Below are 16,749 nucleotides of genomic sequence, written 5' to 3' on the forward strand. Positions count from 1 at the left end.
TAGCCTTACCTCCATTTTTGGGTGTTAGTCACTTTTTGCCTGTTTTTATGCCTTACCTCCAATTTTGGGTGTTTGAAATTTTTTCACCCGTTTTTGTGTCTTACTATAGCCTTACCTCTGTTTTTGGGTGTTTGTCACTTTTTGCCCGTTTTTATGCCTTACTATAGCCTTACCTCCAATTTTGGGTGTTTGAAATTTTTTCACCCGTTTTTGTGTTTTACTCTAGCCTTACCTCCGTTTTTGGGTGTTTGAAAAATTTTTGCCCGTTTTTATGCCTTACTATAGCCTTACCTCCGAATTTGGGTAATTGAGATTTTTTCGCCCGTTTTTATGCCTTACCTCCGATTTTGGGTATTTGTAATTTTTTCGCCCATATCTATGTCTTACTTTAGCCTTACCTCCGTTTTTGGGTGGTTGAAATTTTTTTTTCCCTTTTTTATGCCTTACTATAGCCTTACCTCCGATTTTGGGTGGTTGAATTTTTTTCGCCCGATTTTGTGTCTTACTATAGCCTTATCTCCGTTTTTGGGTGTTTGAAAAATCTTTGCCCGTTTTTATGCTTTACCTCCATTTTTGGGTATTTTTCACTTTTTGCCCGTTTTTATGCCTTACTATAGCCTTTCCTCCGTTTTTGGGTGTTAGCACTTTTTGCCCGTTTTTATGCCTTACTATAGCCTTACCTTCGTGTTTTTGGGTATTTTTCACTTTTTGCCCGTTTCTATGCCTTACTATAGCCTTACCTCCGTTTTTGGGTGTTTGAAAAATTTTTCCCCGTTTTTATGCCTTACTATAGCCTTACCTCCGAATTTGGGTAATTGAGATTTTTTCGCACGTTTTTATGCCTTACCTCTGATTTTGGGTATTTGTAATTTTTTCGCCCGTTTCTATGTCTTACTTTAGCCTTACCTCCGTTTTTGGGTGGTTGAAATTTTTTCGCCCGTTTTTGTGCCTTACTATAGCCTTACCTCCGTTTTTGGGTGTTTTAAATTTTTGCCCGTTTTTATGCCTAACTATAGCCTTACCTCCGATTTTGGGTGGTTGAAATTTTTTCGCCCGTTTTCATGCCTTACTATAGCCTTACCTTCATTTTTGGGTGTTTGAAAAAATTTTGCCCGTTTTTATGCCTTACTATAGCCTTACCTCCGTTTTTGGGTGTTTGTCACTTTTTGCCCGTTTTTATGCCTTACTATAGCCTTACCTCTGTTTTTGGGTGTTTGAAATTTTTTTGCCCGTCTTTATGCCTTACTATAGCCTTACCTCCATTTTTGGGTAAATTGACATTTTTTCGCCCGTTTTTATGCCTTACCTTCGTTTTTGGGTATTTTTCAATTTTTGCCCGTTTTTATGCCTTACCTCCGATTTTGGGTGGTTGAAATTTTTTCGCCCGTTTTTGTGTCACTATAGCCTTATCTCCGTTTTTGGGTGTTTGAAATTTTTTCGCCCGTTTTTATGCCTTACCTCCATTTTTGGGTATTTTTCACTTTTTGCCCGTTTTTATGCCTTACTATAGCCTTACCTCCGTTTTTGGGTGTTTGAAAATTTTTCGCTCTATTTTTGGCTCAGTGGATTTGGAAGCAGGTTCGTGATTGGAGGGTCACTGGTTTGAAAGTCACCCGGCCATCACTGTGGGATGTTGAACAAGTCCCTTAACCCTCTACTTATGACAATAAAGTTTGTTCTGATCAATAAATTGGGATTTATTGAATTTTTGTGTCTGATGGGAATGATCATAAATATTTTTCTCTACATGAATAATTACTCATAAGTAATAAAAATATTTTTCACTGTCTTCTGTGTGTGTACATTTTTCCACAAGTGGTTCCAGTGGGATTTGAACCCAGCTCCATCGGTCCTTTGACATTTCTTTCAGACTAGGGATGAGGCACTGAATGTACATGTGTAACTTGAATAATGATGTACAGAAAAGATGACTTTATTCAGAAATAACAGTGCTGACAAAACAAAATAAAAAATAAATAACAGTGCTGTATAATGACATGCAGTAAATGAATATCTCGTTTCATACATCCATACTCATGCTCTCTCATTAACTTAAGGTTAAGGACGATGGCCTTGTAATCAGAGGGTTCCAGGTTCAAAGCTGACCTGGGTCATCACTGTAGGATGTTGAGCCAGTCCCATAACCCAGAACTGTTCCCCAGAGATGGGTTAAATTGCAGATGACAAATTTCAATGTATGTGTAACAACATATATATGACCAATAAAGGCTTAAACCCCATTTTAATTTAATTTCTTGAAGCAGTCACATGGTATAGCTAGCAGCGAAGCTTCATTTGTCACCACTTTGGCTCCTCCCACAATGATGCAAGCTTTGTGGAAACGCCCCCTCCATTACTGGACACAAGCATTGACACATAACATCAACATTTTTATACTTTACTCTAGCCTGACCTCAGAAAAATATAAATATTGTCTTTAGACAGCCTTATCTGAGGAAAAAAAAAAACTAAATGTTTTTAATTTGCATGCATTACTATAGTCTCATTTCAGATAAAAAATTTAAATTTTTCTTTTTTTTTAATGCCGTATCACAGGAAAAAAAAATCCAAAATGTTTACATTTTTAACCTTATCTGAGAAAAAAATTCAAGCATTTTTAATCTTAATGCCTTTTGATAGCTTTATGAGAAAAAAAAATCTACTTTTTTCCATTTTTAGCCTTATTTCAGAAAAAATTCCAGACTTTTTCTATTTTTATGCCTTACTATAACCTTATTTAATAAAGAATTCTATTTTTAAGCCTTGCTATTGCATTATTTCTTTTTAAATCTTTTGTTTTTCATTTTTACGCCTTACTATAACCTCATTCCAATAAAAATTCAAATATTTTTTAAGCCTTACTATAACCTTATCGCAGAAAAAAAAATCCAAACATTTTCCTTTTTTATGCCATGGCAATTACAAATACAAAGTCAATTATCTGAACTAAATTACAATTACAACAGCAACAGATTTTTTCAAATACAATTACAATGATATCAGTTAAACAATTACATTTATAATTGACCTCAACCCTGCTAGTCATACTCCACCGTCCCATGATGCATTGCGAGTGGAATGTAACGTCATCCTTGGACCAGCTTCAAGCTAAAAATCAAAAATCCTCTTTTCAAAATAAAAGCATCTATTCATTTAATGCTTTTGTAAATAGGGCTCTTGTTTTGAAGTTAATGAATTATTTATGGATCAAATGAGCACATGTTGATATTCTACTTGGTCACTTTCTCACTTCAAATGTTTTAGAATTTTCAAAGTAAAAGTGGAGAATCAACAGAGATATTTTGCCTCAGTGTGAACAAGGTTTTTAACGCTGGAGATTCCAAATGCATCTTGGGAAACTTGGAAATATACTTCAGTGGGAACGCTCATCATCTTAATCACACTATAGTCTATAATAGACAGTATATACTATAGTATATAGTAGACATTGGTGTGTAGTACGTTAGTGTCACATCTCCAACAGTGTGTTTACTCTGTACTGTAGTACGTACTACAGCCTCTGATTCCATTTTAGGATTTATGCTTTTTCCCCCGTTTCATCATCTTTCTCTCTATGACTTTTGAAGCGACCGATACAACAGGAACTGTCGTTCTACTTATTATTAATATTTCTCCCTGTAGGACTTTCATAAAAACACATATTTACTGTAGTTGACTTTAACTGTCTGTGTGATATTTATCAATATTGAAAATAAACTTTACAGTTTGTCTTTCAACACTACGTTAGTGTCACAGAGGTGTGTGTGTGTGTGTGTGTGTGTGTGTGTGTGTGTGTGTGTGTGTTAGCTGGTCCCACCCAGTGATCCTCGTCTGGTCAGACTCTGTGTGCTGGAGCTCAGGCCTCGTGTTTCTGTCAGATGATTCGACTGCAGAACAACAACAAACACTGCTTAATAAAAGGACTGTTTTTTGAATTATTTTAATGTTTCATTATATTTCTTAAGAATATTTAAATGATTATTTTCCTTGAAATACTGATATTAATTCGTCTTTACAGGAAAAATCCTGTAAGATATGTTTATTTTACTGCAAATGGTGGATTTGAAAACAGATGATTGGTCGTCACCTGAGCTCCGCCCTGAGACTCTCTGAAGCCGACGTTGAGCATGTTTAAAGAGTTGGTCCTCTTCATCCTAAAGAAAGGACAACATGTCATCATTAAATCAGTGAAATAGTCAAACCTTCACTAATATTTATCAAATTAAAGTCAATCCTGGGATAAAACATGAAAGAGTTTAAATAAGGCATTAAGGAGCATAAATGTAGTTTTCTATCCTCTGACAGCTGCAGATGCAAAAGGTTAAAAGTCACAGAAATCATAAAATCAAACATTTCAATCAAGGTTTAGATCATTAAATTAAAAGTATTTTATATGTATGATTTCAGATGTATTCAGTGTTCTTTCCACTTTTTATTTGCTGATATTATTCACTGAGCTCGTTTGTGTTTAAAAGATAAATTAACCAACTAGGCTAACAGGTTAGAATATTGTATTTTTATTTTCAAATCATGTTTCTTTATAATCTGATAAAAAAATCACCTGAAAAACAAGCCGAGTGTGTAACACTGCCCCCTACAGGAAGGCACTGGAAACACTGACTTTAAATCACAGCAGTTGTGCCAATTGGTGTTACAGTTTGACAGGTGATGATGTCATCTGGTGACCAATCATAATAATAGATGAAAATGAATGTGTGTGTTTTATTGTGTTGAGTGATTGACAGATAAAACCATCACCAATGTGTGTGGGGGTTCAGGTTTCCCACTCTAACTGATCTTTCCTAATCTTTGGTGATGTGTGCAGTAGTTAGTGGGTCAGATTATTACCCAGCATTCCTTGGTGCGGCCTCTTCCGTTCCCACTCCTTTTAGCTTACGGACGAGCTTCTCGCTGCTTCTGCGAATCGACTCTCTGAGTTTAGTGAAGGAGCTGCTTCTCTTCAGCACGCCCAGTCCGTCCGGTCCCTGCCTGAACCCCACGGCAAAGCCGCTGCCGTCCTCTGAGCCCGACCAGCTGGGACGGCCGTCACCTGGACAGTCAGCAGAACTATGATGGAACACCATGAGAACCATTAGAGTTAGTGTGACCAACCTGGTCCAAGCCTACCTTCCACAGATCCAAACTCCTTCTCATGTGCTCGGGTCAGGATCTCTTTGTAAAGAGCTTCAGCCTGTCTGTATTTACCCTGTTTCAGATAACACGAGGCCTGCAGAGAGAGGAGCACATCATCATCATCATCATCATCATCTCAACATCTCTATAAGGAACTATGGGTCAAATGTTTACCAATTATTCTGTAATTATTCAATATTCCCACTGTAAGCGTTTTAGTTTGATCTGATCAATATTTTTATAGATATGGATAATGTAGTGGAGGGGGTGTGTCCTTATTGTTCTTCCATGTTCATCTTCCAATATGTCTGTAACTCCATCACATAGAAAAGTAAATATGGTATAGTAATAAGCTCCACCCACTCTCTCAGAATATAGAAATAGATCTGCTATACATCCTATATATCTGGTGGACATGTCAGCTCCTCTAAATAGTCACTAAGTCAGTGTGTGTTTGGGTCTGGAACGTGTTCAGTAAACTACTTAGTATATGTCTCAGCTCCCTTAGAGCTATGAACATAGACTGTTCACATCACTAATGATTAGTCTTAAAAACTGACCCATTTATCATTAACCAACTGGTTACATAAATGTTAACCTTCAACATAATATCTACAATTAAATAAATATAAGATATATCAGAGATTTTAGATGCAGTACAATAAAATCCGATATTCATTTTCTGGCTGATATCAGATTGATATCAATATCGGACCAGGACACCCCTACTTACTACAGTGTTTGATCAAAGTTCCTGAAAAACAGTTGTATGAATAAATCAACATTTACATTTTATTCAAAAAGAAGACAAAAACACTTGCTGGAAGTATTAAGCGGAAGTCAAAGAAACATCAAAGTGATCAGCAGACACCTCTGATGAAGACTGGCAGTTGACAGAGGAAAACTGTCAGGAGATCAAAGTAAATGCACTGACAAACAGTTGTTTTGGCTGCGTTGTTCTGGTGAATTAACGTGTTTGGGCTGAAAACTGAAAATGTACTTAGGGTGCATCATGATTGATCTGTAACATAATAAGGAGGATTGAGTGGAAGTAAACCTAGTGGAGGGATCGCTCTCACCAGGTTGTTCTTGGTTTTGGCCACGTTGGCGTCGTCTGGGCCCAGCCGGCTGTGGTAGATGTGCAGAGCGCGTTCATAGTACAGCTCCACTTCCTGGTACTTACCCTGGTTCTGACACAGCAGAGCCAGGTTGTTCAGCTGCTTGGCCACGTCAGGGTGGTCACTGCCCAGAACCTGAAGAACATTCATCAGTTCTCCTCTGCTTCTACACGGTTAGCAGGTTAGTAGAACGGTTAAACAACCACCAACACTCACAGAATCAGAGGATCATCCTGAGTTAGACTACTAACTGTGTGGTTAGTTAACATAGTCTGGTTTAATGGTCCTCTCACCTTCTCTCTGATCTCCAGAGCTCTTTTACATAGTGGCTCCGCCTCCTTGTACTTCCCTCTTTTCCCATAAAGCACTGCCAGGTTGTTGAGAGTTGCAGCTACCTACACGTGCACACACACACACACACGCACACACACACACGCACACACACACACGCACACAGTGTTCTGGGTATTTTATTTTGGAAAAAATGCACTATTTCCTCCTGTGAGGGCATCAACAAACATTTTTTAGGTTAGAGCTATCTGGTTAGAGCTATCTGGTTAGAGCTATCTGGTTAGAGCTATCTGGTTAGAGCTATCTGGTTAAGCAGAGAGAACTCACCGCAGGGTGATGGATACCCAGAGTTTTCTCTCTGATGGTCAAAGCGTCGTTCAGCAGGTTAGCAGCTTCTTTGTATTTATTCTGATCCCTGAGGAAGAAAACAGTCACATGTTCAAACGTTACACATGTTATACTAGTTATACTAGTTATATGCTGGTTAGTTACTTTAATCTGTTAGCTAGGTTTGTATGGTTTAAAGGTTTGTAAACGATGCTTGGTTGATGGTTGAGTGACTGGTTCATAAGTTAGATGATGGTGAGCTGGTTAGTTAGTTCTCTGGTTGTTTGGCAGATCAGTTTGTGAGTTAAATTATTCAGAATCAAAAGACTTTATTTTCAGTTTGCAATAGTGATTGATTGATGGATGATTAGTTGGATGACAAGTTGATTATCTTAAAAACTGGTTGGTTGGTTGGATGATTGGTTGGATGATTGGTTAGTTAGTTGTTAACTGGTGTAGTGGTTTAGGTTCCCATGACGCTGATTCTCACCTGTAAACCAGGGCCAGGATGTTCAGCATGGTGGCCACGTCAGGATGGTTGTGTCCAGAGGATTTCTCCAAGTCCTCTAAAGCCTGGAGGAGAAAAACGTTGAGACACAGAAGAAGGATCCAGATCACATGGGACTCACCCTCTCACTGAAAACTCACCTGCTTACAGAGGGGGACGGCCACTTCGTATCGTCCCTGGGAGGCGTACTGGATAACCAGATTGTGGAGCGTTCGGAGTCGGGCTGGGATCTCGTACCCGCCCTGCTGAGCTGCTGCTGCTGCGCTGCTGTGACGAGGCTGTGACACTAAACATGGGTAGCAATGGGTTCAGGCTTAAAGAGAGATGGGTTTTATTCTGGTTCAGGGCTGTATTCTGATGACTAAGGGCTGGGTGGAGTATAACTTTGTAGGTGTGATTAAAGCTCCACTCTTACTTGTGTTCAGAGGGAGTGTCTCTGCACATGCTCTTATTTTGGTTGATTGATAAATCACACCTCCATCTATTGTAGGGGTGAGATTTAGTGAGGATGTTGCAATACGATACGTATCACAATACTTAGGTCACAATATGATATTATCACAATATACTACGATATTCTACCAAGTTAATATCAAAATTAAACGAATTAAATGAAAAATCAAGTTTCTGTATATGCTCATCAGAAGATATTGATCATTCAGAGGACAAACTGACTCAAAAACTTTTGCTTTAAAACATCCTATTTATTATTTATTATTAGTGTTTTTTCACATTTTCACTGAAAAAACTAAAATGCAGTTTTACACACTGCCATCATAAAATAAAGTGCAACAAGTAACCATTGCAACACATTGAATAGTTGTAACCACTGTGAGTGAGAGCATAAATGATAAAGTACCAAGTTATTGACAATGTACAAAAATAAGTACAAAAGTATGGTATTGTGTCAGTGAACACTGTTCTGAACATATGAAAATAAAATGCCTGTCCTCTATGTCACTGAACACACTGACCTGAAGAGTATGTGGAAAAATAAAGTGCAAAAAAAATTTTTTATGTATTTATTTATAAATTGATTTAAAAAAATTGATTTAAAATCGGCACCCAAAAAATTGCAATATATCGTGAAATTGATTTTTTTTCACACCCCTAATCAACTGACCCGGCATGCCGTGTGAATGCGGAAGTTTTTGAAACAAAAATAGAAACAGAAGAAAAACATTGTCATGTAAACAGAGCCTAAACCGTTGGTCTGAGATGAACTGATGACTGCGATGCATTCTTTATATTTTTCAGATCATCTGGTGTTTCAATTTCAGGATGTTTCAGTCTTTGTGATGAGTGTGTGCGTAAAATCACACCGTTCAGTCAGCACGCACACAGTGTTTTACACTCACTCTGTGATTGCTCCTCATCCTCAGCAGGGAAAAGGTCATCCAGTGACTCTTTGGTAGAAGAAGAGCATTTGTCATCCTGGAAGAATAAACAACACATAATGTTATTATGAGAAAATGTTTTAACTGTAATGATGCTTTACTCTGAGGGTCACATGCTAATAAAACCATCCTTCTCATGGAAAAACGTTAGGGCTGCATCTAGTGTCGGCTCATGCGTGCAGACGTTCTCACCTCGGGGGTTTCCTCCTGGTCGTACTTGCGCATGGACGCCATGAAGTGCAGGTGTTTGTTTTGCTCCTCCAGCGTCACCATGTCCTGCTCACGCTCCTGCAGACGCTGCTGAGCTCTGGCCAGCTCGTCCCTCAGCCACTGGTTCTCCTGACAGAGACGCCGCACCTGGAGGGGACATCACACACACCTTATCTAATAACATGCTGCCATAGGTTTAGACTTATACCATCCAAACATTTAATAACTGTAGATGTTTATAACTAGATTCAAGAGATTCAAAGAGATCAACCTTTATTTGTGTCTATCATGCCCCTCATGATATGATATCATGATATAGCATCTAAAACATAGAAATGCTTTAATAATATTTGCGTCACTAAATTATGCATTTTGAACCAATTTCAACAAAAATGTCTAATTTTAAATCAAGAGTTCCAGATAAATATTGTATTACTGTGCTCTATTTTTTTCCCTTTTCAGGAAATCTACTTTGATCTCCTGACAGTTGAAACATGTCGGGAGATCAAAGTAAATTTCCTGAAAAAGGTTGTTTGAAGGAATGAGAGGTGATTCTCTCTAAAAGTAGTATAGGAGGAAGAGCTTTCAGTTATCAGGCCCCACTTCTCTGGAACCATCTACCAACCACGGTTCGGGGGGCAGACACCCTCTCTACCTTTAAGGTTAGGCTCAAAACATTCCTCTTTGGTAAAGCTTTTAGTTAGGAACCAGCTCATAGCTCATAATTAAGATGCAATAGGCATAGACTGCCGGGGGGGGGGGTCTGGCATGCTCGGTTGGAGAGAGGTTGGAGAGGGCGTTAAGAGAGAGGTCATTTAGGTTAGAGAGGGACCGGAGAGGGTCCCATTCCTCTCTCAAACACTCCCTCTATGTCTGCTTCTTCCCTTGTGTGTTTGCTCCTGTTCTCCTTCTGGCTTTTGTCTTGCAGGTCCGTGGGATCCTCAGTGTGGAGTTACAGAGTCTCAACAACTCTGTCTCCACCCTTTCCTCTGCACACACCCAACACAGCATAACGTGGATGGCTGTTCATCATAGGAATGGGATCCACACAAGGTTCCTGCTGCTTAACAGAAGGTTTTCCTTGCCGCCATGATGAATTCATGTTGGGTGTGGGATACATACAGTGGGGCAAAAAAGTATTTAGTCAGCCACCAATTGTGCAAGTTCTCCCACTTAAAATGATGACAGAGGTCTGTAATTTTCATCATAGGTTCACTTCAACTGTGAGAGACAGAATGTGAAAAAAAATCCAGGAATTCACATTGTAGGATTTTTAAAGAATTTATTTGTAAATTATGGTGGAAAATAAGTATTTGGTCACTTCAAACAAGAAAGATCTCTGGCTCTCACAGACCTGTAACTTCTTCTTTAAGAAGCTCTTCTGTCCTCCACTCGTTACCTGTATTAATGGAACCTGTTTGAACTGGTTATCTGTATAAAAGACACCTGTCCACAACCTCAAACAGTCAGACTCCAAACTCCACTATGGCCAAGACCAAAGAGCTGTCGAAGGACACCAGGAAAAGAATTGTAGACCTGCACCAGACTAGGAAGAGTGAATCTACAATAGGTAAACAGCTTGGTGTGAAAAAATCAACTGTGGGAGCAATTATCAGAAAATGGAAGACATACAAGACCACTGATAATCTCCCTCGATCTGGGGCTCCACGCAAGATCTCATCCCGTGGGGTCAAAATGATCATGAGAAGGGTGAGCAAAAATCCCAGAACCACACGGGGGGACCTGGTGAATGACCTGCAGAGAGCTGGGACCAAAGTAACAAAGGTTACCATCAGTAACGACAGGGAATCAAATCCTGCAGTACCAGACGTGTCCCCCTGATTAAGCCAGTGCATCTCCAGGCCCGTCTGAAGTTTGCCAGAAAGCACATGGATGATACATCAGAGGATTGGGAGAATGTCATGTGGTCAGATGAAACCAAAATAGAACTTTTTGGTATAAACTCAACTCGTCGTGTTTGGAGGAAGAAGAATACTGAGTCGCATCTCAAGAACACCATACCTACTGTGAAGCATGGGGGTGGAAACATCATGCTTTGGGGCTGTTTTTCTGCTAAGGGGACAGGACGACTGATCCGTGTTAAGGAAAGAATGAATGGGGCCATGTATCGTGAGATTTTGAGCCAAAACCTCCTCCCATCAGTGAGAGCTTTGAAGATGAAACGTGGCTGGGTCTTCCTGCATGACAATGATCCCAAACACACCGCCCGGGCAACGAAGGAGTGGCTCCGTAAGAAGCATTTGAAAGTCCTGGAGTGGCCTAGCCAGTCTCCAGACCTCAACCCCATAGAAAATCTGTGGAGGGAGTTGAAAGTCCGTGTTGCTCGGCGACAGCCCCAAAACATCACTGCTCTCGAGAAGATCTGCATGGAGGAATGGGCCAAAATACCAGCTACTGTGTGCAAACCTGGTAAAGACCTATAGTAATCGTTTGACCTCTGTTATTGCCAACAAAGGTTATATTACAAAGTATTGAGTTGAATTTTTGTTATTGACTAAATACTTATTTTCCACCATAATTTACAAATAAATTCTTTAAAAATCCTACAATGTGAATTCCTGGATTTTTTTTTCACATTCTGTCTCTCACAGTTGAAGTGAACCTATGATGAAAATTACAGACCTCTGTCATCATTTTAAGTGGGAGAACTTGCACAATTGGTGGCTGACTAAATACTTTTTTGCCCCACTGTATGTATGTGTATATACGTATATATGCATATGTGTGTATCCATAAAATGAAGAGTCCGTCCTTAAGACTGCTCTACTGTAAAGTGTCTTGCGATACCATTGGTTATGATTTGGCGCTATACAAATAAAAGATTGATTGATTGATTGATATTGTGTTTTTATGAACTTGGTCTCACCTGAGTTCGAAGCTTCTGTTTCTCCGCCTCCAGAAAACCAAAATGAGCCGACAGAGCCATCATCACCTGAAGTTAAACCACATAACACAGAAGCAACAAGAAAAATACATAAATAAATACACAAAACTCTATAAAATGACAACAGAAATGTACAAAATTAGCCAAAACTGGTCAAAGACTACTAAAAAATTTACAAAATAACAACATTACAAAAAATTACAAGACGACTACAAAAAGAAGAGATAAGTAAATAAAAGCAAAGCACAAAAATGACTCCAAAAACAAACAAACAAACCCTTTGTTGTTTCCTGTGTTGATGCTCTGATTGGTCATTATTCTAAATGCTGATATGAATGTTGATCATGTGACCCTCAAATCAGATACAATCATATTTTTGGGCCAATGTCTGGTATAGTCATAAAATCCAAATTAAGAGACATTTTACAAAATAAAAGCAGGAGAGATGAGCACATGCACGTGGAGTTTGTGCTCTGCACCTGTGCCTCGCTCAGGCCCAGCTCGATCCTCTCCAGCAGCGTACGGATGATGTCGTTCTTCTCCTGCTCCACGCCGAGGCTCTCGGCGACCATTGCCTGGCTCTCCAGCGAGCCCTGGAGGCCCTCCAGCAAGCTGCGGTTCTCCCCTTTCAGAGCCTCCAGCCCAGCGATCACCTGCTGCGTACTGCACAGCATCTCCTCCGCAGACAGCATCGCTCCTGTCACACACCACAGTTATACAATGACTCACAACTATTCGCAACAATTTGAGCCAATTTTTGCTTATTTTTCCCATTTTTCTGCAACTCCACCAAACTCATCACATTTTAACCTATTTTCATCCCTTTTTCTTTCCATATTTTTGTTCCTTTTAATGTATTTTTGCTACATTTCTCCCATTTTTGACACTTCTACATCACATTTCAATAACTTTTCTGCACATTTTTTCCACTTTCCAGACATGTTCATCACTTATAAACCTTGTCCACCACTTTCACACCTAATGTCACATATGTTGACACATTATTGTCACTTTTAACCTCTTTTTTACCATATTTCATGCTAAATTGTTGCCAATTTAACCACATTCACAATTTATCAAGCCCATTATTGCCAGTTTAAACTAATTGTTCCAATATTGATGCTTTGAACCAGTTTCTGTGGTATTTAAAATCCCATTTCACCACCTTTTTCACCATTTTTGGTCACTTTGAACCTATTTTATTTCTGATTAAAACAAGGAATTACATCTTTAAAAAAAAAAAAATATATATATATATATATATATATATATATAAAATAAACAGTGGATATTATTCAGATGAATAAATAAATGTGGTTATCACAGATTCATAGAACAATGGACCATCATTTTACTGACTTTATGGATGGACCCCAAAAATCTCTCCTTTATTCCCCCTTATAGATGGTCCTGTCTCCACATGACTGTTCTTCAATGTTCATGTCTGTGTTCAACCACTGAACTCTCTAACACTTTGTGGGGTATTTTGGGGGTTGCGGGCTGAAAAGGTTGAGAACCACTGCTATAAACCAAATTAGAGAATGTGCAAATACGCAAAAATCTCCTTATAGTTGTGGATTTGTACAAATGTAGTTTCCAAATAACAACAAGGAGCTCAACCAGCAAAGAAATGTAAACAATCGTAGACTGGAAGGTGACAGAATATCCCCCTGAGCTTTATTTCTTTGAGCTTGTACAAAAACTAAAAAATCAGCACGTTTATCTAAGATAAAAACACAGTTTAAACATGAACATGCACTGCAGTGTACTGTGGGATAGTACTATATTCCCCGAGGCTCTTTTATTTAAGCCAACTGCAGAAAAACAGAAGACTGGGTGCAAAGAAACAATTAGTCACAGACCAACTTTGTGTTTATTTTAAATCTCCAATTCCAACCGAAGCTTAGTGAGAACAAACAAAGGTCATTAAGAAGAAGAAAGGCACAAAATAGCTCCAAAAATACACAAAACTACAGAACAATACACAAATTCACAATAGGATTACATTTCTTGACCTTTTATCTGCTAAAGCAAAGTCAGAAATTAATAAGAACTAGAAAAACACAAAAAATGAACAAGTACAAAAAGCATTTTGTTGTTTACATGTAATAAACATTGCTAATACATTAAAAAACAAAATATTCTTTGATTATCAGATTGGTTTAAGTGAATCCATATTAGTACAAGTTTATTGACCAGGTTTGTGTTATTAGTCTGAATCAAGTCAAACACAGGGCGAATGTCTCTATATTCTCTCTTTAAATGTATATATATATATATATATATATATATATATATATATATATATATATATATATATATATATATATATATATATATATATATATATGGCTATGGTGATGTTTAAACAAAATTCATATTTAAAAAACACTTTCAGCTTGAATAAAAAACATAAATACGTTTTTTTAAATCACGCATTCTGCCTCCATCAGCTGTTTGCAGAGGCCACGTCGTGTCGATCAACAATATTTTATTTAAAATTAAAAGCTAGTCAAACATCGAGTTTAATATCTTAATAAGATTGACAAGCAAAGTTTACATGAATAACTCATGAAATGTTAAAATCAATAAATTTGTGCGCCGTTTAAAAGACCGTAAAACCCATGTTACGGGATAACCGGTGGCTATTTTAAATGGTGACTGACTTCCGGGTGCTACTTTGGTTGCTAGGGGTTACACTGACCCTTAATAAGCAATAATAAAAACTTATATTTATTAACAATGGTGTTATAATTTAAACAATAACCATATTTACATTGTGATTATTGTTAATGAGAAATATTCACAACTTTCAGTGTCGAATTCACGGACGGAAAGCTAGCATTAGCATACATACTTAATCCAACAGCCTTCAAAAAATCGTATTCATAGGAATATATCGACCTTTGCGTACAAATGTTAAAATATGAGATTGCTAAACAATTTAACGGATCCCGAAATTAGGGAGAATTTGCCACCAATTCGCTAGGATACCAGTAGATGTGTAACACCTGTTATTATCATCATCATCACACGTTATTTACGCTGCGTGGAAGTGTTTCCGCCTTTGTAAATAAACCAAAACAAAACAAAAAACATAAACAAAACACAAAAACCTCACAGACTTACTAAACAGGAATAAAAACACACACTTTGTTTTGTACAGAACAGTTTAAAGTCTATAACGTACCTGCTAAGCTCGAGCTGCCTTAAACTTGCGCGTCACCGTTTTTTATCCACTTGTGCTAAAAGTGAAGCTAGCATCGCTAGCAGGCTAAACCGCAACCAGCTACCGATGTATATTCCAACAAAGTCCTCATTCCTGCTCTTTGTAGAGTTTGGTAAAAAGGTGAATTAGTGAAGCTGTTTCATCCACCTGTCAGCGTCTCACATCCAGCAACACAGCGTCAGAAATAAAAACCATTTCCGTCTTTACATTTCAAAATAATGTAAATGAGCTCAATAACTTAGAAATTGCCTTTAAACGACAAAAATTAGTATGAAAGAAAAAAAAAAAGTCTAACGTGAAAGGCAAAAAAATCTAAAAAGTAAAAACAAACCATCCGTTGAAACTTAAATAATGCAAATAACTTCAAAGTTATTTAATTATGTCTAAAACAGTGATTCGCAGCTTTTGGGGGTCGTGACCCCATTTTGATATCACAAATTTTTGGAATTAGTCTTTTGTCATGTTTATTCATGTGTTTTACAAATACAGAGTAGCCAGGATTAGTGCACAAAGTGACAAATGTTAAGTTGCACCAGCTCAGATATGTTTTAGTGTTTGAGTATAGAAAACAGTTGTTTGATATTTATTGTGTGTGATGTGTTAATTTGAAAAAGAATAATAATTTAAAACATGTAAATACTGTATATAATTTTAAGCATTTTTTTTTTTTTTTTTACCAATTACTAGACATTTCAGGCGACTCCACATGGGGTCCCGACCCCAAGGTTGAAAAACACTGGTCCAAATATTTCTCGTTGCGTTTATGGTCAAGGTTTACTATTAATAGGATTTATTGTTTCCTTTCTGTGACACTCTTATTCTGAAGGCAAATATCAATGATATCCTGTGCCGTCCTATTACGTCATGTATGAATGACGAATCAGCGCGGCTTACCTGATCCCAGACTTCCCATCATTCAATGCGGCAGTGTCATCTGGCTGTATTTTTCTGGTTTTTGTTTTAACGATTCTATTTGTTAATAAGCCTTTTCACTATAGACATATGGTATATAATATCTATGCTTTTCACACTCTCGCTCTGGTTCAGTACTTCCGCATCAGATCAAAGGTCAGAGGGATAAACTCTAAATGGGTTGAGGTGTAGGAAGTTAGCTGCTAAAGCTAATGCTGCTAAAGCTAATGCTGCACACGAGCTGAAAAAACAGGTTTTCCTGATTTTTAAAACTATTTCAGCTGATGGTGTAACTCCAGTTCACTTATAAACATGTCCGTCTTGTGACCTTCCTTCTAATTTGTAAATGTAATTCAAATAATATAATAATAAAATGGTTAGTGAATGGTGGACCTCATAAATTTACCGTTTCAAAGTGAGAACTCACACTGTGCTTCTCACACTAGGACATCTCTATTGTCCCAATAATGATAATAATGTATTTTATTTATAGAGACTTTTCAAAAACACTTTACAATTAAAACAATTACAAAAGTCATAAAAATAAACCAGCAACAATAAAGTAAATACATTAAAATCAAAAGTTTGTAGAATGAGTGTAAACAGAGGAGGTTCTAACATCGGTTTTATTAAAGTGCTCAGATATGAGCATCATTCCCGGTTAAAGTCAGAATCCTGCCGCAGGAGACCCAGGTAGTCATTGTTTACATTCATCAGGG

The 16,749-nt window shown here is 37.8% G+C and overlaps 1 protein-coding gene across 3 annotated transcripts in view; it reads right to left on the reverse strand.

Annotated features, from left to right (window-relative positions):
- Positions 1-3,682: 3,682 nt before the first annotated feature.
- klc3 (kinesin light chain 3) overlaps positions 3,683-16,749 on the reverse strand; it is a 28,607-nt gene continuing 15,540 nt past the window's right edge. The window contains exons 1-14 of one of the 3 annotated variants that reach the window (XM_028463757.1): positions 15,080-15,290; positions 12,369-12,586; positions 11,872-11,937; positions 8,967-9,131; positions 8,736-8,811; positions 7,518-7,663; positions 7,360-7,442; positions 6,870-6,957; positions 6,545-6,646; positions 6,213-6,386; positions 5,128-5,227; positions 4,849-5,050; positions 4,088-4,154; positions 3,683-3,887 (exon numbers count right to left, since the gene is read on the reverse strand). In XM_028463757.1, the coding sequence (XP_028319558.1) occupies positions 3,804-3,887; positions 4,088-4,154; positions 4,849-5,050; positions 5,128-5,227; positions 6,213-6,386; positions 6,545-6,646; positions 6,870-6,957; positions 7,360-7,442; positions 7,518-7,663; positions 8,736-8,811; positions 8,967-9,131; positions 11,872-11,937; positions 12,369-12,581 (1,566 nt within the window). In that variant the 5' untranslated portion in view covers positions 12,582-12,586; positions 15,080-15,290 and the 3' untranslated portion in view covers positions 3,683-3,803. Of the gene's footprint in view, positions 3,888-4,087; positions 4,155-4,848; positions 5,051-5,127; positions 5,228-6,212; positions 6,418-6,544; positions 6,647-6,869; positions 6,958-7,359; positions 7,443-7,517; positions 7,664-8,735; positions 8,812-8,966; positions 9,132-11,871; positions 11,938-12,368; positions 12,587-15,079; positions 15,291-16,749 lie in introns of those variants that run through there. The other 2 variants (XM_028463758.1, XM_028463759.1) reach the window with 2 other exon arrangements.

This window comes from Gouania willdenowi, chromosome 13, assembly GCF_900634775.1.
Source record: "Gouania willdenowi chromosome 13, fGouWil2.1, whole genome shotgun sequence".
NCBI classification, from domain to species: domain Eukaryota; kingdom Metazoa; phylum Chordata; class Actinopteri; order Blenniiformes; family Gobiesocidae; genus Gouania; species Gouania willdenowi.